The following is a 26,164-nucleotide window of genomic DNA, read 5'->3' as shown; positions in this document are numbered from 1 at the left end:
ATCCCCGGGCGCTCTTGCGCTGGCCCCGCCGCTCCCACCCCTCCTTCGCGGGGCGGGCCCAGGTGCGGGCGGCGCCCGCCCCCGCGGGCAGCTCCGGCCCCGCTCTGCCGCCGCCCCCCGCACCTGCCTCCGCCCCGCCGAGCGCCCGGCGGCGGGCACATCCCCCGGGACAGGGCTGCCGGAGGGCTCCGCTCCTGCCCAGGCCACAGAAAGCCGCCTCAGTGGCGGAGGAGGCTCCAAACCCCCTCAGAGCCGGTCTCCGTGCCAGCAGGAGCGTCGGTGGATCCCTCCGGTGAGGGCACAGGAGATGATAACTCCTCTGTCGGGAGGGGAGTAGAACGAGAGGGGACGATTCCAATTCACGCTGTTACTACACACAGCTGAATCAATTTTAAAGTGTCTTTCAGCCGGTGCAACAGCTGTATGTAGTTGGAAGTCCGTTGCTCGGTGAGGAGGAAGAGAGCTGGTGAAGCCTCCAAACCTGCTTTCTGAAGCAGCAGAGCAGATGCGATGTTACACGTTCAGACCCCTCAGCGGGAGAATGTCAGAGCCTGCTCAGAAGACCAGGACGCTCCCTGGGTGAAATTACTGCCTCATTATATACCTCCAGCACACTTTTGAAGTGATTTCTGAGAGTCCTTCCCATGCTGTTGGTTTCATTCACATCACCAAGCTGTCCTGGAGGCTGCAGACTGGATTCCTCCTCGGTGAAGGAAAATGGGAGATAACATCCGGGATGTACGTCATGTATCCAGCTGGGGAGCTAGTCCAGAGTTACCCCTTTCCAAAAATGTGTGATGGGAGTTGGGTCAGTGGTGGCAGCTGTTCCCCTTCACAGCTCTGCTCCTGCACAGATGCAGCTCCTGTGCTGTGTGGGACCATGAACAGAAACCCTCAGGCTGAAGTGATTTTTAAAATTAATGAAATGATGATAAACTCTTACATGTGAGGCTGCACAAAAGGACACTTGCTGTTCTTTAGCTTAAAAAATGTGCCAAAGGCCTTTTAAATGGCATTGAGGAGACAGAACAGTGGTGTGAGTCCCAGCAGGGACAGGCTGACACTGGCAGAGTGCTGGCACTGGTTGGGGAGCTGGAGCAGCATCCATAGTCCCGGGCATCAAGTGCTGAACAGCACATTCCCAGCATCCAGGCAGCACCAAGAGATGCTGCTGTTACCTGTCACACAGCTGGGATGGACCAAGGGATGAGAGCTTCCTTTATAGGAATGTCTCACAAAGCTGTGTGTTGGGGAGGTTTCTCTTGTTAAGGGAAGCACATCCAGAGGGTTTATACCCCACTGCAGAGCTGGAAAGAGGTGCTTCTCCAGTCGGAAACAAAGCCCATGGTGGGGGAGCCTGGGGAGTGGCTCTGTCCTTGGACTTCCCCAGCCTCCCAGGGACAAGGGCCATTGTGCAGCTTTTGAGGATGCAATGCTTGCGTTCCTCCTTCCTATCTCCTTTGAGGCCGCAGATGCACATCCATCATCTGAGCCTCAATAATGGGGAATAATTCCTCCAGTGCAAACAGAAAGAGCTGCCAAGAGCCAGACACCACCAGTACCCACACAACTAAAAATGGGAAGCTGTGGGCAGCTTAATCATTGCAAGGCAGGGACTACTCATGAGAACACAACACTGTTAAGAGTTTTTTGGTTAAGAGTATGTTGGTCTGGGGTTTATCCAGCATGAGAAAAATAAACCAAGTTTTTATATTTGTTCCAAAAAAGGCAGAAAATACTAAGAGAAGTGTGTAATAAATACAGATCTAAATGAAACTTTGTTTACCATTTAAAGAATGAGAATTGAATGATGTATTCTTAGCAGAAAGCTGTCTGCATTTCTTTAATGAACAACCTTATGCTTGAAAAATAACAACTGCACTTTGCTGCATATTAAAATAAGTAATCACATTTTTCTCTAGTGAACATTGTACTAAAATAGAGGAAAGGGAAAAGTGAAAGTAAAGACTAACAGTAGCATTGTCAACTTCTAAAGAAACAAACTTTTTCCTGATAGAACTGTGCTGTAGTGCATTAAAGCTCTTGTCTCTGGAGAAAAAGCTTAAGGAAATAACTATGGCATGGTGCTATCTGTTACAATATAGTTACAGCAGAACAGTATTAAGGAACAAAACTAATCTGAATGTGTAATAAAGAGTGAAGTCATAAATTTGACTAGCTCTGCACTGTACTTAAAATAATTTATTTTGGACCACTGATTCATTGCAGAAAGAACAGATGTCCAGGAATAAAATTCTGGCAGCGATGTTTAAAACCACCTCACTTAACTGTTTTTATCTCAAGTCTACTTGCAGTCTTATATTCCCGAATTCTCAAGCATCCCAAGTCACACAAGTGCATGCCCAGACTTCCACCTCTCACCCTCACTGTGTGCAGTATGGCAGCAGATGCTGGGGTTGCCCCTTCAGGGAGAAGAACAGCAGGTGAGCTGGAGGTGCAGGAATAGGGCCCGTGGGGTGTGGAGATGACTCAGACAGGGAGCTGGCACTGCTGACTGCCTGATGGACCAGCCTTCAATGTTGGACATTGCTGCTGGCTTCAGGACACGTCTCCCAGCCCACCCTGAATACCCACTTCAAAGAAACTGACTCTTTGCCAGAAGAGCCAACTGGAGTATTTTTTGGCTTTGTTTGAGCTGCTGCTTGTTTTCTATTTTGGCTATGTTTCCTCAGGATAAAAGCAGCCTTTGACACAAGTGCAGCACTTAACACACATCTCCCATTCCTCCTGGCTCCCCTCTCTAGATCCATCTCTGTGCATCCCTCTGCCTCTTGTTATATTTTTGCTTCTAGTTATCTAACAAGTATTTGTCTGTTCTGTAAATCACTTTTAGCTCCATGCCAACAGTTTCTCTGTAGGCTCCCCAAAGGTTCAATTATCTGCCACTTGCTCCTTCCCTTCTTTCTTCTTGTGCAATTTTCAACACTAATTACAAGTTCCACACCAAAGAGACCCAACTGTCCCTAGACTTCACCACCCTGGTGGCTCCATACCCCTCTTCCTGACCTCAGCTATGCTCTGAAGCACAAATGACGACTTCATCTCAACATTCTTCATCAAAATGGCTCAAAGGCAGAAGTGTTTCTAAGAGGAAAAGGCAGTTTCTGAAAGCACAGTTCCCCATTATTTCTCTTTTCAGCTCCTCAGGATTTGATTGGGCTCTAAAAGGCATTACTGGTGGAGCATTCCCAGGAAAATCCCTGTCAACACTGCAGTTGAACATTGCTGCAAGGGAATCAGTGTGGCCCCACAATTAACAACCTACCTGCAGCAGGACCTCCTTGCCTGATTCAGTTGTGTTGATACAGGGGGTTGGGCTAACACAGTCGTATTTTACCAATAGTTACACTGCCAATGTTTGTATGGCATGGCTGAGCTGCAGTTTGAGACTTCCTTTTGCTGCATGCTTTCAAGAGACTTTGCAGGCTTTAGATATTTACCAAAATGAAAGATGTATGTATGTATTCGATAATTTTGGAAATCCATGTTTTAAATCTAGTCTTGCCTAAATTTCTCCTTTCCCTGTCTTAAACGTAATACTTGGTTTATATTTTAAGTGACTGTGCTCATCATCCTTACTTTTCAAGAAGTCCCAAAGACTCATTATAGTCATCAGAGACATTACAGAACACAAAGATGGGCAGCATTCCCTGCAGACATCTGTCCACCCAAGCTAGGCCTGAAAAGGAAAAACTGCTGTACTGGTTTAGCAGTGACTCTATACTGAGATAAATGTTTACAGTAAAAGAAAAGCAATTTGATCTCTGAATCAATACAGGCGCATTCAGCACATCCCAGACATGCTTCACCAGAGTAAATCCTGAGCTTTTTATTAAAATTGAACCCATTTCAAGAGTGAATCCCTTCATGCCTGTGCAGTTAATAATTGTCTTGCTTTAACATTGAAGCACTTCTGTGTTAAAAGCCTTTCTGGGTTTTCTGAATAAACCCAAATAATCTGTATTTACAGATCTGTCCCAAGTCCAACAGCATTGCAATTCTTAGAATATGCAATTTAGGATAAGTGAACAGTCAACCCTTTTGAGAGCTCTGTTTTTCAAGCTGTATTTCTGGAGCTTTCTTGACAGGCAGCCACTCTACCCTATATTCAAAGATGCCCTTTCTCCAACAGTTCATTTGGTGCTAAATGGGAAATACCAGAAGTCCACCACACTCTTCTCAAATACTTCAGTCATAGCAGAAATGTTTCCTGCCTGTGGGTTAAACACTGCTTACCTCTGATGGCCTGTTTTGGACAGAAAGTCCTTAACTTTTGATGCAACCTCAGAATGCAAACAAACTTGGCTCTTTTTGTCTAAAACCTTTTGAAGACAGCAGTCAAAAGGAATCACTGCAGCTCCCACCACTCACACTTTCCACACTGCGTCCAAGAATGTTCTGGTGCATAATCCCAATCCGTAGGCTAAAAAATGTGTATACTTCTACAGCTAGACTTGAAAATTTAACAAAAACTCTTTAGGGAGTAAAGGGGATACCTTCTTACAATTTAAAGCAACTTGAAAACAGAAAAGCAAATTATTGCAGAAAAATTAGAAAGAAAATTCTTAAAATGTCCCTTACCTACTAATGACCTATGATGCCACTTTGAATAGGGACAAACAGGACACCTTTATTAGGATTTTGACTGAGCAGGCACAAACACATTCTAGTACATCAAATTACATGTGTTTGTGAACTTTGATTAAAAGTCTGACCAACATCACTTTTCATGAGTATGAACAAATCTACCAGAACAAAGTACACAGGCATGTTGCTCCCAGCTAGTCTCAAAAATACTATCTGATTATCAAAGAATTACTGGCCTACATAGAAACATTTCAATTCCAGAATATCAGGCTGCCCAGAGAGTCCATCCACAGTGGTAAAATGTATGTGTTTCTGAACTGATAATCCTATTTACATAAGCAATTTAAATATAGCCACTGCATACAAGCATATACTATATTACTGCTTGGACTTATTCTAACACCTAGGAGAACTGCTGATGTGCCTGAGTGCAGTCACAGCATCAATTCACTTGGGAATTACTGCAGATTGTGATACAGGAAGATCATGAGGGATTTTTTTAAATTTTGGTTTGGTTTTGTTTTACCTTGTGTAACCTTGCTGTGTAGGGTTAGCTGACACAGCACGTCCCTATAATTAAAGCAACTGCATGAAAACTAAAAAACTCCTACAAATATGATGTATTTATATGCAGTAAGGTTAAAGCCAGAAGGAACCACTAAATGATTTCCTGTTAGCTCAAGTCATTATACTTCATTAAGTTCTAATGGGTCAAACCCAGTACCTTATTAAAACAAGCTACCTTCTCCAAAGGTGAAATCATTTTTTGCTTTGAAGATAAAAATGGAGAATTTGTTACCTCCACACCTAGTTTGTTACAGTAAGAAAAAAAGCACAGTCTTCCTGTTAAAAATGTATGCCTTTTTAAATTAACTTCAGGTTCAAGCTACTTGTTGTTGCTCAGCATTGCCCTGCTAGGATAGAGAGGCCTTTGGTAGGTTGTTTTTTTGTCTTCAAGAGACACATTAATCAGTCTTCTTAATGCAAGACAAAATGAGCTCTTGCACAACCTTTTCTCTTCCTCTGAATCATCTGTGGTTCTGGGCCTTAAGCAATATTTCCACATTCCTTCTGAAAAGTAGGCACTCCTTTACTTAAATAAAGCTACACAACAATAAGGTTTCCCCTGCTCCTCATTTTTCTCCTAGCTATGCAAGAGATATTTCAGTATCTTGGCTCACAATAATAACATTTGTCCAGTTCTAACCTTTAATCCTGTACTATAGCATCTCTAGTCTTAGAAGCAGACATTTTGCAAGTCTTTCAAATTCTATGCTCCTACACTCAAAACCTGGCATTACTTGTATTGAAATGATAAAAGTCACATTACTAACTTCAATTAGCAAAAAAGCTAATCAATCTTTGGAGTAAATGCTATTTTTTGATTTCTACCCAAAAATTGTGGGAAAAAAGTCAGCAATTAAGGTAGTGGAACTTCTCCCAGGAAACCCTTTTGAAAATGCAAATAACGCTTTGCTGACATTTTAAAGGGTAGTTGTCAGTGGTGGGAAGCACTTGGCTCTTTAAAGCAGTTCTTGGCATGAAGGTCCCCATTTGTTTTGGCAACATTTCACACGATCACGTGATGTCACACAGAAAGAGCATGTACAATACTTTGCACTTCCTGCACTTGGACAAATATTCAAGCTTCCAAACAAAACGGATTTCCAGAGTAACAATACCATAATTTCCCTCCCAGCCCCCTCACATAGGAAGTGTTCATAGCCTAGTGACATAATAAGAATCATGTTCAAACTGTACTTTGATTTCGATACACTAGCAGATCAGGAATGTTGTCATTTTATTTTTTTCAGTCTTTCAAGTATTAAAGAATATTGGTAAGGAAGACAGGAAATTAAACATTTACATCCTTCTTCCCCCAGTACTTCCTCCCAGTCTTACAAACCTGAATGTCAAAGCTTGAAGTCTTTATCCAGATACACTTCATGGCTTTCAAGTGAGGAAGATGTCATCTCACAGGCAATTCTTTAGCTTGGAAGAGTTGAAAATAAACAGGATTCCATAGGTTCAAGAGACCTTTTTGCTAGGTTCCCATCAGCTGAATTTAAGTAGATGGATCCTGCTGAATGAGTGGCTAAGGCTTCATTACATAGCAATTTTCAGAAGCAGCTTTTTAGGCCCTATGATAACTTTGATATCTTATCATCAAACCAGTAGTACGTTATTTCACTTACAAACTCACTTTAATTAGCTTGATTTCTCTAAGAAAGTACCAGTCAGCTAGGACAGAGTGAGACAAAATGATGGATAGCATTAAATAGCCTTCCTTAACTGTCCACATCGCATCGGCATCCAAGTTGTTCATGAACCAGTTTCTGAACAGTTCAGCATTTTCAGCTCAGCTGATCAGTGCAACATCCTTTAAAACAGCCCCTTGCAAGCTGCAGTGTAGTTGAGCAGCCAGGTACAGACTGTCAGCCACTCACACTGAAGTCTGTGATCAATTGCCCTCAAGAACACATACAGAATAAAAGCCACAGTACAGGACCATAAGGGACAGCTAGTTTGTCACAAAAAGGTTAAGACAACTGAAGTGGGTATGGATGTCTTAAGGGAATTTCCCCTCCTGCAGTGCTTTAGCTCACACTATAAAAACAGTTCTTCCTTCTCCAAATCTTCACAGCACAAAAACAACCATCTTCTCCATATCTACTATGAAACACTAAATGAGAATCTGCACAGCCACTTCCACACACAAAAGAAATTGCCTGCTTTCCCACACTAAGTTCTTCTCAAAGAGAAAGGAAGTGCTAGTAGCCTGTATGGTGTATACTCTAGAAACACAGTAAAGAAAGGTAAAGTAAGAGACAGAGGCACTGAAATCCATTTTCCACTAAGGATCTGCTCTCAGGCTGCAAGGTGGACAAGATTTGCTGATGCTACAGTAGAAGCATGAATACCTGCAATTACAAACTGGGCTGAAGCCATGTTGTAACCCTTCTCATGATTTCACCTGTTTTCTATAACAGTGATGCTGTGATGTCTGGTAGGAAGACGATCACCACATGGCTAGAGAATCATTATATAGCTACAGCTGTAGTTCTCATGTAGCAACTGAGCACCTGCTCTTCCACCCCAGTTTGTTCAGCAGCAACAACTGCTGTAGCAAAAGCCGACCATGATTTCTCTGCACATAACCATGACCTTGTCAAGAGCTACAAAGACAGATAATAAGGTGGTTAAGGAAGATACTAGATCCCTTTTATTATGGGCCTCCTTTGTGTGTTAAAAAAACTGGGAGGAAGAGGAAGAGAAACTGAATTTCAGCCTTCCTCCCCATGAAGCATTCAGAACACGTGTAGATGTTGCTCATCCTTGCAGATGAGTTCTAGAATGGGTTATCTTTCCCCACCATATTAAACCAGGTAGGCTTGTTCCAATTAGGTTAAAACCAAGAAAAGGGGAGTAATTTTAAAATACTGTCCAGGAGTAATTTTAAAATATGCTGTCCAGGAGTCAAATGTAAGACATTTTAGTACAGACTTTCCATATGAGAATTTCCAGTTACATCCTGAGGTGCTAAGCACCAAAACAGTAATCATATAAACTATTTTAAAAGCTGCTTCTCACATAGGAAAATGCCATCCAAAATTCAGACCTTGAACTAGATCCTTCTATGATTATTAATTTCATTATAACCATATATGTGGTTTATAATATGCTCCAAATAAAGACAAAGGACACTATACACTGATCCCTTCCACAGATATGAAGATATAGTCATAGACGCACTCCTGATATATCAGTCATCATGCACTTTTAAAGTCAGTTTTATCAGGTGCCATCTCTCAGCTCAAGCAGCAATATAATCTGGTACACTAGGAATGGCTCATGTACACACTTATGACATTAACTGCAGATTTCCTCAAACCTTCTGTCAATGGATGCCAGGAAACAAGCAGGAGCTGTTCTTGCATATGACTATTCAAGTCTAGCAATGTCCCATTCCTAAAATTAGGATGCCAGCTAATAATTCAGCTTCAGCAGAGCCGTAGTTCATCCTCTAAGCTATAGATTTTTGCTTTTAAGTCTTTTAGTTCTCCCTGAATTTTACGTGTTAGTTTGTTTCCTTGGCGGACCTCACGCAGAATTGCAAGATCCTGGTCTGGTCCCAAATTCTGAGCCACCTAAAAACAAAAAGAAAAAAAGATTAGGAAAAACAAAGTTGTACAGAATACAACTTAGGGAGTATTATGATAAGTATATGAGGGAGAGAACTCTAAAGGAGACCCTTTCTAGCCAGCAAAGAGAATGTGTAAGTTAATAGCACTAGGATAATGCACATCACCAATAGAAAGGTGATCCAGAACCAAAAAAGAACAAACCTTTCATAACATTATGTTGTTGTGTTATATTACTGGCAAGGAAGAAATCTTAATAGAATATAACCAAGTTGACTCATAGCCTGTTGACTCCTTTCTGGTTCCTCTATTAGTTAGAGACCCACAAAAAGGGGCAAGGTAAAGTATTTATCAAGTAACTCTTATGTAGTTCTAAGTACCTCAGGAGATGACATTTTATCATCTTGTGCTATTAAAACTAGGTGTTCTAACTGCTGTGGCTGACCTGCTGCCCTCTGAACTGCACAGGATTCAAGAGCCATTCAAGTACAATGCCTTAACTCAGGCAGTGCCACATGGCCTGTACTGAGCTGAACAAAGGCTGCTGGATAATCAGAATTCCTGATGGCAAGCTGGCCAGGGCTGCCATTTCCTGTCACCCTGCAACTGGATAGCATGCCAGCCCAGTCACTTTCAAGGGCACAGCATTAGGAGCTACCCTAAAATCCCTCTATTCTCCTCACCCATTATGGTTTCTTATTGTCATCATGTAGTTCTTGGTCAAAGATTTTAATATGCAAATCAGGAAATTTAGTCATCAGTAGTCATTTTGACCTCGAGTGATAAGAAGGATTTAATGATCACTCTGGAGACTTCGTGCAAGTATTTTGTTCCCCTGCCCTCTTGTGGTTAACAGTGTTAAGAAATTAAGAGCACACCCACAGATATAAAACATACAAGTCTACAGTAAAGGTATAATACACGCTTTCCCCCCTTTTGAATTATGCTGTTAGTCCTTAAAGAATAAAGTTTAAAAACCCACAGGCCATTAAAAAAAAAAATATATAAATTGAAACCTTTAATCAAAATAAATGCATTAGTCTGAGTAAACTGAACTGTGCACCAAAAGTACAGGAAATGAATGAATCAGTAGCACTGCCAGACTCCTGAAGGAGAGTCTAAGCTATGCCAAGATCATCCTCTCAGGCATATTATAGATAAATGTCTCATCCTAAACTCCACGCAACATCAAGGCTGTGGCTTCCCTTCTAAGCTGTTCTGATGTTCATCTACACATCTGGAAGCTATACAGAGAACACAGCTTCAACTTCCAGCCATTGCTTCTACAGCGATTTTTGCAAAGTTACAAATGACATATCAACACAGTAATAAATAGAATATTCAGAATTCACAAGTCAATGATCTACCTCTTACTGGAACAGAACCAAACACTATGGCTCCCAGAAAGAAAATAAATAATTACTTTCTTTGCAGGATAAATTTCTGAATCAAACTACTGCCTTGCAATTTTGAGACAGTTAAGCAAGCTACAGGTATCACATTAGAACTTGAGAGTGGAAACAAAAATACACAGCTAATGTATAGCCAGGACAGTTCCTGGTAAGCTTGATGCCTAATTGATAAACAAAGACAAATCTTTTTGCTTTGTAAAATACATAGGAGGCAGGTTTTGTCAGATATTGATATTTAAAGGAGCACTTAGAAAAGGAATTATTTCCTTAACTCCAGGGGAAATACCACTTTAAATACTGAGAATACACCTCCATAGGATAAGCCCATAATAGTCTGCCTCAGAAATGCTTAGCTGTTACCTTATAGAACTGCTTCTCTACATCTTTCAGCTTCTGCTGAAGCTGTTTAATGTCATTCTTGAAGCCCTCTACTTCCATACTACGACGTTTTTCCAAGGTCTCACATCGCTGAGTCATCAGTTTCAGGCGCTTCCCCATCTTTTCTGAGCGTTCCTATGGAGATGAGAACTCAGTAGGCAATACAAAATAAAGGCTGCAAGATCTCCACACAGCTAGCAGATGCTTACAGACTAATTACCTTAAAGAGTTCTTTGCCAGCATCTCTCTCCTCACGGATCCTAGCCACCTCCCCCTCCAGGGAGACACACTGCTCTCTGTACATGCGTGACAGGTGCTTTTCCTGCATTAGCTTGTCTTGCAGTAACTAGGACATAGGAGGAACAGGAAGAATCAACTCAAGATTGTGATTAAAAAACTTCCTCTGCTCTGGAAAAGCAGTGTGATAACATTGCCAATATGACAGGAAAATAAAAATTAACAACTGGAACTACAGCTAATAAGTATGTGAAAACAATAGTCTAACATCAGTTCCATTACCAAAACCTTTGAATTAAGTTACCAGTTTTGTATGACTGCTCATCATTAAAAGTAACATTCAGCTAATGCTGTAACTCCCCTTTCACAGCTGCTTGCCAGTACTGCATTTCAGAGGCACCTGCATCCAGTGGTAGATGAAAACAATTCCCTATTGCCTGTTTACTTTCCAATTCTTATTCCTACCTCCCAACTTCTCACTGGAAGTATAGTGGAAGAAAAATTCAGACTCCTAGAGAAGAGCTGGAAGGCATCAATTGAGAGGACTCCTTCTCCCCTGACAGCAGCAAGGAAGATCCAGACACAGCATTCTAAGACCACTAGCTCTGAGCACTTACAGGAACAGAGAGCCACGTGCAATCAGCAGGTTAAAAACCATTGGCCCCACTTACCACATGGCTTACAGAATGAGGGATTTTTTCTGGACATGAAAGAAACTGACAGTGACATGCTACCATAAATCCTAACTATATATTTTATCTGAAATTTGAAAGTGATGCTGATTTCAAAGCAGGAGTGGTTCTTTATTTAGATTAGTGCCAACAACAATGTCACTTAAGGCAATCCAGTACAGCTTTGAAACTGCTGCTAGTGACTGCCTATTGTGCAAAGGCCAAGGTGCTTGCAACGTTCTAGTCAATAACTGTTTAAGAGCCTCTGTCAAAGACAAAAAAAATTACCTTTATTTCTCTGCTGTGGAGTTTTGAAGTTCCATCATCTTCTTGAATCATCTTCTTCAGCTCTCTCTGCCTCGTTTTTCCTGACTCTGTGCTGAAAACAAGATGATCCAGATCTTTGCGAAGTTTCCTCAACAGACTGTCCTTCTCTGCCATCCACGCTTTCTCATTGGCTCTGGCATCAAACTTGAGCTGGAGAAAGTCACGGGTACTCTCATATAAGAGATTTTGGGTCTTATGGAGCCTGCAAAAAGGGATCCCAGTGGAGTTAACTTCTTTCCTAGTGCCTAACCTTAATTTCATCAGTCATCACTGCAAGTTGGAAGAACCAGAGGAGAAGATAGGTGATCTAAATGTGAGTTTCACCCATGTAATGAAAGAAGTGCTGTTCTTCCAGTGTGTGAAAGAGGGTTTTTAATATGCAGATTATCCCACTCATCTTCCACACACACTACCAGATGGCTGCATAATTTGCTTTTCTGCCTGTTGCAGGAAGCAACACACTGAAAGTCATAACATTTCTATTGCTCCCTCTCTTATCTCATGACTACATCATGATCATTCTAACACTCACTTTTCTGTTACAGTTTTTATCTTCTCCTGGTCCCTCCGATGCCGGACCTCAGCCTCCTCCATCTGAATCCGCCTGTCCTCGAGTAGTGCCTCGACCTGGTCCTTGGCTAATTGTGTCTGTTCTTCTATCTGAGCTTGCAGGGCCTTCACCTGAATAAGCAAACAAAGACATTACTGAACAAGACCTCACACCAGCTCTGCTCCTGTCCTTGCAAGTCTCTTTAAATTCCAAGATTCAGATCAAAAACTGTACCTGATAATACCTTTGGCAGTTCTAATTTCTCAGTCTTTTGATTTTGTTTTAAAGCTAAGTATTCAAACAACTAAAACATTTTTTAATAAATCATGCTATAGGCAAGAGAGGCATACCATGAGCAGCAACAATAGATTGAAGATATTGTTAAGATTTAAATTGCACACATCTAACAAATCCTGTGGAATGTGCAGAGACTTTTGTACCTTTTCTTGAACAAATAATAATAATAAAAACAACCACCACCAAACTTGTATCTGCTGTACAAGTTTGTCTATTATTTGCTTTTCTTGATTCGTCCTTGCTCACTCATACTTTACATGCAGCTTCTGCCATCTTCCCCAGCTCATGATTCTGCACATTTTATCTTTCTTTCTGTCATGCTACCTATACGTAAACTTCGACGGAAGTCTAGAAAAAGGAACATTTCATTGTATCAGTGCATCTTATGGGGGCTGCCTAATACTGTCTCAAACACATTGCTTTTGTCAAACTACCATGAAACTCCCAACCCTGCACATCTTCAGTGGGTTTAATGTAAATTCATATCTGCTATAAAATTATGGGAGATATCATCAATTACATATTCTATACTTAAGGACAACATATTGCAGTTGACATTAGTGGAACATCTGCTTACATAAAGCTTCCAGAATCAGTTCTTACATTTACATTCACAACAATGAAACAGATAAGTAAACTGACAAAGTGTGAATCCATAGTAAGATGCAGGGATTTATAAAACTGGTACATCTACATCTTATCTAAGCAGATGGCATACTTTTTCATCATAATTTTCTGCAAGCCAGCAATTATGTCCATCAGTTAGAAAATGTTTTTACCTGTAGTAGAAGTGTTTCATCATCTCTTTTATATCTCTCAGGACTTTCTGGTTTCTCTCCTTTTGCTGTTGGTTTTGAAGTATTCCTCTCCATACCTACTGAAGAAATTTAACAAAAGTAGGAAAAGGTTTTCCAATGTACTTGCAGTACCTTTCCAAGAATGACATTCTGTGTGTTCTGGTGAGTCTACAGGAACAGCAAAAAGGTTGCCACTGCTACAGTCACAATTACTTCTAGAAGGGTTAGCTGAAAGAAGAGAATTCTACAGCTTAGGGTGATCACATACCTTTATCCCCTCTATCATATTGCAATATTTAGGCAACCTCCTAATTTTGTTGGCATATATAGAAAGAAAACTTGACACATTTTCTTAAAATAACTGATGAATAGGCAGATGTCACAGCCGCACAAACATCAGGGCTTGAATGAGTTTTGAGCTTGTTGGCTAATTTCAGTCGATTTGATGAGAATTATTTCAAAAGAGAAAATGAGTATGTAGGCATATGGACCCACACAACAGTCTACACTAAAGGCAAGCAGAACCTCACAGCTTGGAATGGCTGTGGCAAAGGTGCTTGGCCAGCTGGTACCTGCACAGTTCCAGAACAGTCATACAGCCCCTTCCTCAGCTGAGCACATCAGGGACCCGAGAGCCAGCTAAGGTAATTTTAAAGGATGTTGGAGGGAAGCCAGGAGTACTGCATGGATATGTATGGACATATTTAGGGCACTTAATGGAGATTTACCAAAGCATTCCCAGACAGGAATTACTTTGGCATACAGGAAACGGACACACACAAAGAAAAGCGCTGAGCTGCTGTTACTCAGCTTGGTGTGGTACCTGCATTAGAAGCATCATCTTGTTCCTGGGTCTCTGCTGGCCTTTGTGGAACAGTAACCTACAGAAACAAGACATCTGCACTGAGCATCTGACTTCCCCACAGGTGCAGTGGTCAAGAACAAATCTTAAAAGGTTAAAACGAGATATCCAAAAGAACAGCATTACCTTACTTCTACCACAAGACAAGGAAAACATTCACAAGTGTAATGCCCATGATGAAAAGTTTCTTTTATCATGGTTGAGTTTTGCCATTACTGCCCCTATTATTTTCACCAGAAAAAGTGGAAAGTAATTCTGACTTTGATGGCTTCATTAGGATGAAAATCAGCACCCTCAGCAGGAAAAAGTATTTTGGGAACAGAGAGAAGGTGGTGAAGATGATGTTATTTCCTTCTTTTATGCTACTACTTGTCTCAGCAAGACAGAGAAACATGAAGCTTAATTTGTCAGCACATTCACTCAAGATACTGAACAAGCCTGACACAAATGCTAAGTGATAAAAATACTGAAGCTCAACTGTTGAACTGAAACCCACCTAAAAAAAAAAAAGGAGGCCATGAAAGAGCAGGTTATAAACCCCAATGCTTATCTTTAGGTTGATATTACATAATAGGCCTAATTTTAGAGCTACCCTAAACCAGGAATTTTAAAGCTTCTGCATGATTTTTGAAGTGCTTAAGCAGTGCAGAGCAACCATGAACAATGCAGCATATTTCAGCCTTTTTCTGCACCTTATTCCAAAATAAATCCTATATTCCCATCATAGTCTCTGTATTTCTGAATGACTCATGACTTCCTTGAGTAGGTTCAACTACACTGCACATCATATGCACTGCCATTTAAACAATTCAACACCATTTCTGAAATACACAACAAAATGTTGCCTAGAGAGGATGCTTCTTCAGCGGTCTTCAGCCCAGGAAACTGCTGCAGCAACCTTGACATATTCTTCTTTACTGAAGCTGTAAGAGACAGGCATTCTGAGATAGCTGATCTTCAAATACTGTGCCTGGTCATTTTCTGCACTTCCCCCCCCCCCCCCCTTTTTATGGTGTTCTTGCCATCTTCTTGACAACCATTTCCCAGATGACTTCAGACTCCCATCTGACATTTTAGAGGCTGACCTGGAGGTATGTTTTGAAGGTAGGAGGAGGCTGATGCTAAGAGGACCTACTTTCAGTGTGCTTGTTCCTACTTACCTTTCAGCATTTATACTAAAGCCCAATGTTGCTACAGACCCCTCCTGCTTTGGGCTCATTTAGCAACCTTTGACTTGTGGGACAGATCTGGTCTGTGGTCAGACTCTGGGATACAGATACTCACGTTACAATCCAAAGAGGAGATCTACAGAAAAATGGAACTTGCCTTATGTGGAGGCTCCTTATGAAAATATGTAACTTCTCCATCATCTGTTCCCAGTAAAGCCAGGAGTTGTTGGATTCTTTTTCTGTCCTCCAGTTCCCTGGAATTCAAAGGAACTGGTCAGCACATTTTTTTTTAAATACATCACAACATTGTGACACACTGTCCTTTTATTTTACTTGTTGATGCTTGCAAGATTTCCAACCTGTTGCAGTTCCTGAGAATATTGCTTTAAAAACAAGCTCTCAGACATTCCTGATGTTGCCAACACAAGAAAGCCACCAATTCTGCTGGGATTGGAGAGCATTTCTCTTTTCAAGTATGACAGTACTATGTACGCTGATATAATAGCACATGGTGGAAAGAATTTGCATTGAGAGTTATGACCTACCTAAAATCCATTAAGATTCTAAGTGTTCATTGTTTTTAAAGCAAACTACATTAAGGGCTGTATCAGACTTTTTATCACACCCCTGAGAAGTGCCAAAGCACACCAACACATGTTTTGAGTTAAGTTCTTAAATCTTTAACAGAAAACTTCATGCTGGAGCACAGAAAGAGAGTGAGGAGGAAGAAGCAGCAGAGAATATCTAATGAATTGACCACAACCCCCATTCCCTGTCCCCTTGTGCTCCTCAGGAGGAGGAGGAGGTAGAAGATTCATGAATGAAGCTGAGCTGGGAGAAGAGAGGTGTGAGGGGAAGGTATTTTAAGATCTGGTTTTATTTCTCATTGTCCTACTCTGATTTCATAGGATGATTTGGGTTGGAAGGGACCTTAGAGATCACCTAGTTTCAGTCCCCTTGCCACAGGCAGGGAACCTTCCACTAGACCAGGTTTCTCAGAGACCCATCCAACCTGGCCTTGAACACTTCCAGGGATGGGGCATCCACAGTTTCTTTGGGCAACCTGTTCCAGTGCCTCACCATCCTCATAGTGAAGAATTTCCTGCCAACAACTGATCTAAACCTGCCCTCTTTCAGTTAAAGCCATCCCCCTCATGCTGTCACTACATGCTCCTGTAATAGTCCCTCTCCAGCACTTGTAGGCCCTTTAAATGCTGGAAGGCTGCTATAAGGGCTCCCTGGAGCCTCCTCTTCTCAAGGCTGAACAGCCTCTAATCTCTCAGCCTGTCTTCCTAAGAGAGAGGCTCCAGCCCTCTGGTCATTTAATTGTTAATAACTTCCCCCTGTCAAGTCTGTTTTGCCCACAATGGTAACTGGTGAATGAGCTCTCCATCCTTATTTTCACCTTACCTTTCCTTGCATTTTCTCTCCCCTATCCAGCAGAGGTGAGTAATAAAGTCTTGGTGGGCACCTGGCATCCAGCCAAGGTCAACCCACCAGAGTCAGCTTCAATCAGAATTTCACTTTCAAGACGGTAACGCACAATTCAAATCTGAACCAATGTTCAACTTCTGCTCTTCCTTCTACTACCAGAACAGGAGTAATAGTAAGTGGAAACACATTTAGCAGCCCAACAGATTGCACTGCACCTCCAAGACTGGTACGGTTTTATAGGAGCCCGCCCTAAGAAGCGTGGAATAATTGCTGCTCTGAAGAGTGCAGCTCTGGCTGAGAACAGAGCGCACCAATTGCTGCTGCCAGTGGCTCAGCCCCCCTGCAAGCCAGCCCACCTGAGTTTCAGGCGGTCGTTCTCCGAGTACAGACGAAGGACTCGCTCCTTCTCCTGGAAGAGGTACACTTGCATATCACTCAAAGCCTTCTGCAGCTCTGCAATCTCCTCTTCCAAGTGACGGACTTCCCATTGCAACTGGTGCTAAGTGGGGAGAACGAGGTACTTGAAATGAAACGTAGCACTGGGCAACACTTACAAACTCCAAACTGCTGGTGCTCTGAGTCTGTAACTGGCATAGAACAACCAGCTCAAGAATTATTTTATTCTCCTATAATATTTGGCCAGATGAGGGCAGTATTGGAAAAAGATACTGTAAAATGTTTCAGCTGGGAGTTCAGAGCCTTGAGAATCACTGTCACTACTCAATAGTGAAATAAGGTCTCAGATTGGGTCTCCAGTTTCCAGTGGTTGCACTACCACACTGGTGGTCAGAGCAGTTATGGGGAGTCTGACATCAACAAAAACCTAGCAAAGCCTCTGTAATAGCATTTACTTTTGAAATAAATCACCAAAGAATAAAAATTAAAATATCTGTATGGTTTAGCAGTGAGAAAAATCCAGCTAGCTGGTATGTTTTAGGTTTTTCCACCTGATGTGGGAAGCTAACAAACCTTTCAGAAAACCATTCCTGCACAAAAAAAAGCAATATTTTGCAACCTGCCCCTCTTTTTCCCATATGACAGTAAGAGGGACAGTACGTATTTCCCCAAGGACTTTCAGGCTGCTTCAAGCATGGCCAGTGCTTGAGAAGGCACCTCAATCACCTCAGAAGTGACTGTTCTGTTCCCAAAGGACCATGCACAATTACAAAGGTGACTGCTAGGCAGACACATGCTATAGCTCATATCAGAGCACTGCATATCTTACAGATATTCTCTAAGATTTTTTTCCTCTTAAAAGGCAAATTTTTAGGTTTCTGCTCACTAGCTTATGGGCAAGCTTATGAATTTCACTGCAGTAAATACAAATTACATCCATAAGTCAAAGCCTATTAAATTAGGCCAAAAGAGCACTCCTTCACCACAAGAAGAAAGGGAAAGAAGCTGGACAACGTGGAAAATGAGCATCTAAACTCAGGCCTTAATATAAAAAAAGAAGCAAAATTCCTACTGTGCAGATATAACCAAGCCATAATGACTTTAGAAGAATATCCTACAAGCATGTTTCTGTTTGATTTGACAGAGGACAGACAGCTAGATTTTAACATCAACTCCCAAAATCTACTTGTTTCTTCATAGCTCTACCATGTTACTGGCAAATCCCAAGACTTCTATGCTGAGTTTTCAACTTAATAAAAATACTAAACTTGTGAGTGTAGTCCACCATTGCTCAAAAACTCATTTCCTAACCTGCTCATCATATGCTTGTTTGTATTTCTCCAGCCTTTTTACCAGCTCCTCATGTTCCTCATCAAAGTCAGCAATCTTCTTGCGGTAATACTCCAGCAGCTCATGGGAGGGATCGAGATGGGCCAAGCGCTCGCTGATTGACGGGAGAGAAGTGAAGTCGTCCTGACTCAGAGCCTGGGACTCGGCAGATCTGGATGAGGCACGGTGGGTTGGCAGCCTGGACAGAAACAGGCTCTGATGACATGTAAGCTTCAGACAAGAAAATTAAAGCACTTTCTGAAGTAGCTAAAAAGATTTTAAACTTTTACACAGATTCAGTTTAAAACACAGATTAGCTTGATTGTTCTCTGGGTATTAACAGAGCAACATGGCATTTAGGAGAAGCAGGACCTTTGTTAAAGAACAGCTTGCAGGTGTATGGTACTGTGGAGGAGGCCCCAACTGATGGAGAAGATAGAAATAAATGTTAGGGAAGCAAAGCCTCATAAAATATTTGGGGAGGAGGATTATGAAAAGAGGAGAAAAAAAAAAATAGAAGGACAGAACTCAGGGGATAAAAAGTCCATTGCAGTTCAATTAGAAGCAGCAGCTACTATGAAATAAACAGGAAAACAATCTGTGACCGTCACCGATACCCAGAAAGAAAAACACTTTCTAAAGACAGGCCATCGAATAAAGATGATAATTCAGGCTAGCAGATGCACCAGCCATTAAAATTTAAGGTATAGGTCTAGGAATCTATGTGCCTTCCTTTCTGGTGTACTTGAAGTTCTTATCCACACAGACTGTCCACTCTCTATGCTGAAATAGAAGCTGCCAAGTTCTTGAATCTTATGTTGAAGTACTACATGGAAAGCAAGTCAATGTTATGCAAATCAAATCAAGGATATGTATAATTACATACTGTATTTTTCCTCAAAACAATATTTAATGCATTCAAACACTTAATCTGCTTAAACAAGCACCAAATTTGCAAATAGAGATGCACAGTTAAAAAAAAAAACCTTAGAAAGCATTCTTTTCATTATTTATAGTCATATGACAAACTTTTTTTTGTAAGCAATACTATGAATAACAGAAGCTAAGAAGCCTCTTGACTAAAGAGTTGCTTAGTGAAAACGCAGTTCAGAATTCGGTCCTGGAGAATCAGGAATTTTGATGATAGAGATTTGGCAGGTGACACCGACGCAATGGTGACCTTTATGGAGCCACTCACCAAAGCTGCTTGGATCAGAACCCCAGTGCACACCCGTGAAAACTCTCACCACGGTAGGAAAGCATGAAATATGCAAAAGTGTACGTATTTCACGTAGGAGCTTGCTGCGGGACCAGAAACACCTTAAACAATACCCTTAGAGAAATAACACTAGAAGGAAAGAGGCAACCCAGGCACAAGGTGAGCGCTTTACTGCTGAAGTGAAGAGCAGCAGAAACGGAAAGCCAGAAAAACAAGGAAGCACAGCAGGCAGAGAAGCAGACCGAAAGGTGTCCTACGGTAAGCCAGTCTACCAGGCAGTAAGGAAAGGGCTCCGGGAGCCGCGGTGTCCCGGCAGGAGCAGCCCCCACGCTCACTACCTTGTGCAGCGCGGGGTCCCCGCAGCGCGGTCCGACGCGCTCATCGTGCCCCTGCGGAGCGCCAGAATCTCCGCGAGCATGGGAGAGCGGCTTCGGGCACCCCGGGAGGCTGGCGGAGGGGGGTGCCCGGCGGGAGCCCCGCTGGAAAAGCCCCGGGATAGAGGTCCCGGGATGGGGGTCCCGGGATGGGGGTCCCGCCGCCGCCGCCGCCGCCGCCGCCGCTTCACGGCCCCAACGGCCAAACAACCGCCACGTTGGGCCCGCCGCGGCTTAAACGGCGCGACGCCCCGCCCCCGCCGCCTCCTCCAATCACAGACAGGCTTTCATGCGGCGCCGAGTGCTTGCGCCAATCAGCGCTCGCAACACGGGCGGCAGCGGGTCCGCGCTGGCGCGTCTGGGAGTTGTAGTCCCGGGGCTGCGGAGGGGTCACGGCGCGTGCGCGGCCATGGCCGGGGCACGGGGGCTGTGAGGGGCGGGCCGCGGGGCCTGCGCTTGCTGAGCCCGTGCTGGTGATGGCCGCGGTGGGGCTGCGGGAAAATAAATGCAACCTTTATCCACAGCAGCAAAAAACGCCACGCAAAACGCCCGTTTTTCTTTCAAAATGACCTGGCATTAGGAAGCAGCCACAAGAAGTTACTGGCTCAAATTCTGGCTGAATTGACTGTGTTCTTTAGGTCATCCCAATGCCTTTTAGCCTCTTCATCCCCCTCGTGTATTCCCAGTAGTACCTAGTAGTAGTGTTGCCATTTATGCAACCAAACGATTTCCTAATTTATTAAGTGTGCTGGAAAAGAGAACAATTTGCTCAGTAATAAGCCAGGGTTCTTTTTTCCTTAACACTTTGTTTAAAGAAATGGACTTTCTATGCGACAAAAAAAAAGGCTCACTTACAAAACTATGAGGGTCTTCCTCATCACAATTTGCAGCTTCCTTGTGAGGGGAAGAGGAGGGGCAGGCACTGATCTCTTTTTGGTGACAGGACCCGAGGGAATGGCCCGAAGCTGTGCCAGGGGAGGTTTAGGTTGGGTCTCATGAGAAGGTTTTTCCCCCCGAGGGTGGCTGGGCACTGGACCAGGCTCCCCAGGGCACTGGGCACAGCACCAGCCTGACGGAGCTCGGGAAGCGTTTGGACAACGCTCCAGGCACAGGGTGTGGCTCCTGGGGGGTCCTGTGCAGGGCCAGCAGTCGGACTCTGATCCTTGTGGGTCCCTTCCAACCCAGAACATTCTGTCATTCTTCTGCAATCAATTTTCCTATGAAATAGAGAAAAGAGCAGGCTCGCTAATTTCTCTTGGCAAAGTCCAGAAGAGAGGCTGCTGTTAGGGACTGGCCTTAATGACCCTTATGGGTCGGTCCCTTCCAGCTCAGGACATTTACGATTCCCTGTGGTTAGACTGGGTGCTCTCCCCACTGCTCATAAAGGAGCTGAATACATTATATGAGGGGCTGAAATTTTCTCTTAGGGAAACGATAAATACCTCCAGATAACCAAGAAGAATAAACACTGCCATGGGGCACACGTGGACAGTTGTTTTAAAGGCCAATAGCCCCAAATCCAGAGCAGGTAATAGAGAAAAGCTTAAAATTCTCTTTCAAAAAGGATCTCTTGCAGAACTGATAAGATGAAAAAAAATGCCCCCTCAGTTATCTAAATATCTGGGATATTTAGGTTTTACTGTTAGGAAAACCTGTAACATTCCCAGCATTGCCTTCCAGAGACCTCCACTAGCCTCAACATCTTAACATAAAACCAAAACAACCTTGAAGAGCCTACAGGGAAACCAGCAAAGACTGGTTCTCAAAACAAAGCTTTCAAGCAGAGAGATTTTTCCTTCTGGTATTCCTGGCTCACTCATTCCTTATCTTAGAAACTGGCTACATGGTGATCCTGTTCTTGGGAATACAGTACACATGTATTTCCTCAAAGGTAATCTGGGACATCTCATCAGAAGAGAGACACAACCAAATAATAACAGAAAAACAAAAAAAGTGGAAGGAGGTGGTAGAAATATATAATTCCCCGATGCTAGTAAGGAAACATCTGTATTCCACATGATTATATAGTCTCACATAAAAGTATCAAGCATCCATGTCAGCAACCCCCTACTGGGGTGGAAGAACACGTAGCAACAACACAATAACCTCAATTTGCTCCATGTTTATGCGATCAGTTTGCTCTTACCTATAGCTTCTGTCAAAATTAGCCATTTGTATTGGAGATGTGTTTCCCACATGTAAAATGTGGGTGACACCTCTTTAACCTGGCAGGAAAGTGATGCAGATAAATGTTTTGATCCGTGTGCAGCAGATCTTGTAAAGCCTTCTGGTAACGGGAGGAGGAAATTAACTTTTTCTGAGGCTGAAATAGAACATCGGCACCAAGGTTTGAATCGGTAAGAGTAAAGTGAAACGTGGCGTTTGATAAACACTGAAGGCACAGTTCTGGTTAAAAGAAAAAATGAAATATGCAATTTACTTTGGAAGACTGTGTTGCAATGGATAGGCAAAAGATACAGATCTCTCTGGTGAGCAATGACAGGACCCGAGGGAATGGCCCGAAGCTGTGCCAGGGGAGGTTTAGGTTGGGTCTCATGAGAAGGTTCTTCCCCCCGAGGGTGGCTGGGCACTGGGTACAGCACCAGCCTGACGGAGCTCGGGAAGCGTTTGGACAACGCTCCAGGCACATGGTGTGGCTCCTGGGGATGGTCCTGTGCAGGGCCAGCAGTCGGACTCGATGATCCCTGCGAGTCTTTTGCACATTCTGACACTTTCCGTCGCTACTGCCCAGCGGCTCCTGAGGGCACGGGCGGGCGTGGCGTGGCCTCTGGCGGAGGGGGCGTGGCCTCCGGCGAAGGGGGCGTGGCCTCTGGCGGAGGGGGCGTGGCCTCCGGCGGCGCTCCTGACGTCCGGCACAGACAATGGGCGACGCGGCCCCACAGAACCGGAAGTGAATGCCTTGGATTTCGTCGCACATTCCTCCGCGGCGGAAGTGGCGGCGGCCCCGCCCTCCCCGGCCCCCGGCCCCTCCTGCCGTGCGCAGTGCCCCAAGGGGCGGCGGGCGGAGCGGGTTTGCGCTGGAATCTGTCGCGGGGGCGTCCCCGGGAGCGGCGGCGCGGAAGCCGCCACGCCAGGAGAAGCGTGGCGGAGGAACTACTTTTTGGATCGGAAGGCAACGTTTCCACACTTCCGGGGAGGGATTACTAAGACGCGTCACTTCCGGCGGGCCGGGACGCGAGGAGCGGGGCTCGGGCGGGGGGAGCGGCCCCGGCTGGGACAGCGACAGCGGCACTCGGCAGCAGGTCCCGCCGCGCCGCCCGGCAGCGCCGCCGGGAGATGCGCCTCGGCCCCCGGCCCAGCCCCTGAGCCTCCCGGCCGCCCCTCTCCGCCCTGCGCTCCCGGCGGCGGCGGCGCCCCCCTCCCCCTGCGGCCATGGCGGGGGGCGGCGGGTCGCGCTACGCGGCCGAGTTCGTGCCGCCACCCGAGTGCCCCGTGTTCGAGCCCAGCTGGGAGGAGTTCAGCGACCCGCTCGGCTTCATCGGCCGCATCCGCGGCCTGGCCGAGAAAACCGGCATCTGCAAGATCCGGCCCCCCAAGGTACCGCCCGCCTTGGGGGCTGCGCCCGGGGGGTCCGTGGGGTGCGCCGGGCGGTCTGAGCGCGGCCCGGCCCTCGGTGGCCGAACGGGGGACGTGGGGAGCTGGGCAGGCCCTTCCCCCGCGCTCCACACTCGCTCGGGGTTTCGTGTGTCGCCTTCCATAGGCCGCGGTGTCCGTGCCAGGGACGCCGAGGAACCTGTAGAGTCTTTGACCTCCGAGTGGGGCTTTGTGGAGGCTGCTTTGGAGCAGCTGAGAAGTGAATGGTGCATGGCGGTGTCCGGGACTTCAGGCTATTTTTACTTCCAAAACGCCAGCAGTCGGCTTGTGAAAAATGGGAAGGCTTTGTAGGTGAAACCGGGCGTTTGCTCCGGGCGGGGAAGAGGGAGAAGGAAGGGTATTTGTTGATAATGGGTTGTTGTTTATAAACATAATTTTTAGACTGTTAAGAGAAGGATGGCCAACCCGTTCGTGTACGGGAATTAGGTTTGTGCACAGCTCGTCAGGCGGCAGCAGCTTAATGTCTCCGATGACTTGGTCGTTACTTAGGGTCACTTGCCCAGTGACCTGGCAAAGCAGGTCATCACAGAGAGGACATCCGGCAGTTTGGCAAAAGGCACTTACATCGCTAAGTTATTAAAGTACAAATAAACTTTAAATGCAGCTGTTAATAAGAGACTTGAAAACAGTGAGAGAGGTGAAAACCTGAAGAGAAAGCGTGTAACTGAGAACTACGTGAATATCCGAGTTGCTGATTGGATTTCATGGTTCCTTCTCTCCTGGCCTGTTTCGATTCCCGGAATGTGTTCAGTTGGTTTAATGACACAGTGAAAACTTGACCTCCGAGGGGCTGCCCTTTCTAAAATACCCAGAATAGCTCAGATTGAGAGGCCACAAGAAACTGATCCAGATGCAGTTCATTGACGATAACTGGGACCTTCCTGGCCGTCGGGTGCGTTTGTGTTTTCCGGGACTGCTGAGCTGCTTTGCATTGCAGGGTTTCACAGGATGCACGCGTTGGGTTGATTTGCAACCTGCAGTAATTGTGAAATCAGATGCTTCATAGCAACCTGACTGATTTATTGCTCTTTTCTGTTACTAGAAGTTGTAGGTATTTTAAGGTTGTGCTTGAGGCCTTTATATGCTGCAGCAGAGCAAATAATAAATACTTGGCGTGGCTTGTCCACCTGGAATGGCGTGTCCTTCCTCTGTTGCAGTCACTGCCAGGTAGACAATCTACTGTAACTGAAGCTTTGGTAAAAAGTGCTAAAAAGCTGAATTACTTGACATCATAACACAGTTTTGAGAGACAGGGCTGGGAGGCACTTGTGGTTGAACTGACCCCTGATGGTGCTGAGAAAGTCATTAATTAAGGCTCTATTTTTGTTAGGAGAATTGGGCTCCCAACTGCTGGTCTTGTCTGTATTGAAATGACTGTAGACAGGCAGGAAAACGTTAGATGTGTTATAATGTGCCTGATTTAGTCTTTGTTGCTACTGACAGTGAGGATTTTTCAGTGTGCAAGATATATGGATTTTTTTTTTTAAAGTAAATAAATAACCGACCAGCTACAGAGTGTATCTCATATTTAAACTTAGCATGCGGTAATGCATGCTGAGATGCTTTGAACCTTATTTTCTTTGACATGTCTAAATCTGTGAGGATCTTTCTTCAAACTCAAATATTGTGGGAGGAACATTGTTGTATAAGCACAAAAATGTCTTAAAATTGGAAAATGATATCACCAGTTGTTCTGAGAAACTAATTTAGGATTGGAAGCTTGTTTACTCAGGCATTGTTAGGGTCTTTGGTTTTGTACATTTTTCAGAGAAGTTTCTGGAAGCAATAAAATGTCTTTCTGTCTCTGTTTAGGACTGGCAGCCTCCATTTGCATGTGAAGTACAAAGTTTTCGTTTCACTCCACGAATTCAGCGCCTGAATGAACTGGAGGTGAGTGTTTCCACTGTTGATACAATTTTGTGTTTGCACTGAAAGCAAGAGGTCTCCCTGCTTGAGATTCGCATCTTGGCAGGTTTCTGGATGGGGGATACTTTAGAAACCCATAGACCACATCAGTGTTTATACTTGGCAGTGGCAGAGTTCATTTAAAATAACTCTCCCTGTCTTTGAGGAAAATCTGGTTTTTATTTTATTACCCAAAATAACCACAGGAGTTTTTCACATTCGACTGGAAATGTCTAAAATGAATTCCAAGTATCATGTGTGTAGTAAGAGCAGCCAGTGTCTAGCTTTCAGAGCTCCACAGGCAATGATTTTTTTCCTCTTAAAATACTTACTGCTGTTCTGATGCCTCTGGTTACCTCATACTGTCGTGATAATGCCTTTTAAGGCTTAAAATGATTTTTTATAGGCTTATTATAGATGGTTAATTTTATGATTTAAAAAC

At 44.0% G+C, this 26,164-nt stretch overlaps 2 protein-coding genes across 5 annotated transcripts in view; one reads left to right on the top strand and one right to left on the bottom strand.

Annotated features, from left to right (window-relative positions):
- Positions 1-1,808: 1,808 nt before the first annotated feature.
- On the bottom strand, positions 1,809-20,345 carry CCDC77 (coiled-coil domain containing 77). Of its 2 annotated transcripts, none has more exons than XM_042050334.1 (11): positions 20,167-20,345; positions 18,592-18,808; positions 17,241-17,383; positions 15,608-15,704; positions 14,243-14,300; positions 13,402-13,499; positions 12,308-12,456; positions 11,737-11,977; positions 10,761-10,886; positions 10,523-10,675; positions 1,809-8,756 (listed from the first exon to the last, which is right to left on the bottom strand). In XM_042050334.1, exons 1-11 carry the CDS (start codon positions 20,244-20,246, stop codon positions 8,610-8,612), a joined length of 1,509 nt encoding a protein of 502 aa, XP_041906268.1. In that variant the 5' UTR covers positions 20,247-20,345; the 3' UTR covers positions 1,809-8,609. The 2 variants fall into 2 exon arrangements, with proteins under 2 accessions (XP_041906268.1, XP_041906269.1); XM_042050335.1 differs by having other exon boundaries at positions 13,402-13,496.
- Positions 20,346-23,570: 3,225 nt separating this feature from the next.
- KDM5A (lysine demethylase 5A) overlaps positions 23,571-26,164 on the top strand; it is a 47,510-nt gene continuing 44,916 nt past the window's right edge. For all 3 annotated transcript variants that reach the window (XM_042050274.1, XM_042050273.1, XM_042050272.1), the window contains exons 1-2: positions 23,571-23,760; positions 25,630-25,707. In XM_042050274.1, the coding sequence (XP_041906208.1) occupies positions 23,596-23,760; positions 25,630-25,707 (243 nt within the window). In that variant the 5' untranslated portion in view covers positions 23,571-23,595. The remainder of the gene's footprint in view (positions 23,761-25,629; positions 25,708-26,164) is intronic.

The sequence above is a fragment of the Corvus kubaryi genome, unplaced genomic scaffold (assembly GCF_017639235.1).
Source record: "Corvus kubaryi isolate FWS band 111438036 unplaced genomic scaffold, C.kubaryi_AGA036_p1.0 72, whole genome shotgun sequence".
In the NCBI taxonomy this organism is placed as follows: Eukaryota; Metazoa; Chordata; class Aves; order Passeriformes; family Corvidae; genus Corvus; species Corvus kubaryi.
Note: the sequence above shows the minus strand (reverse complement) of the source record. Positions and strands in the feature narration are given on the sequence as shown.

Bases quoted from the DNA above. Each gene is read 5' to 3' on its own strand.
- CCDC77 (XM_042050334.1), bottom strand. From the start codon at position 20,246: ATGCTCGCGGAGATTCTGGCGCTCCGCAGGGGCACGATGAGCGCGTCG. The intron at 14,301-15,607 runs GCAAGTTCCATT...TTGTTTCTGTAG, and splicing joins ATAAGGAGCCTCCACATAAG to GTTACTGTTCCACAAAGGCC. The intron at 10,676-10,760 runs GTAATTAGTCTG...TCATCTCCATAG, and splicing joins CTGGCAAAGAACTCTTTAAG to GAACGCTCAGAAAAGATGGG.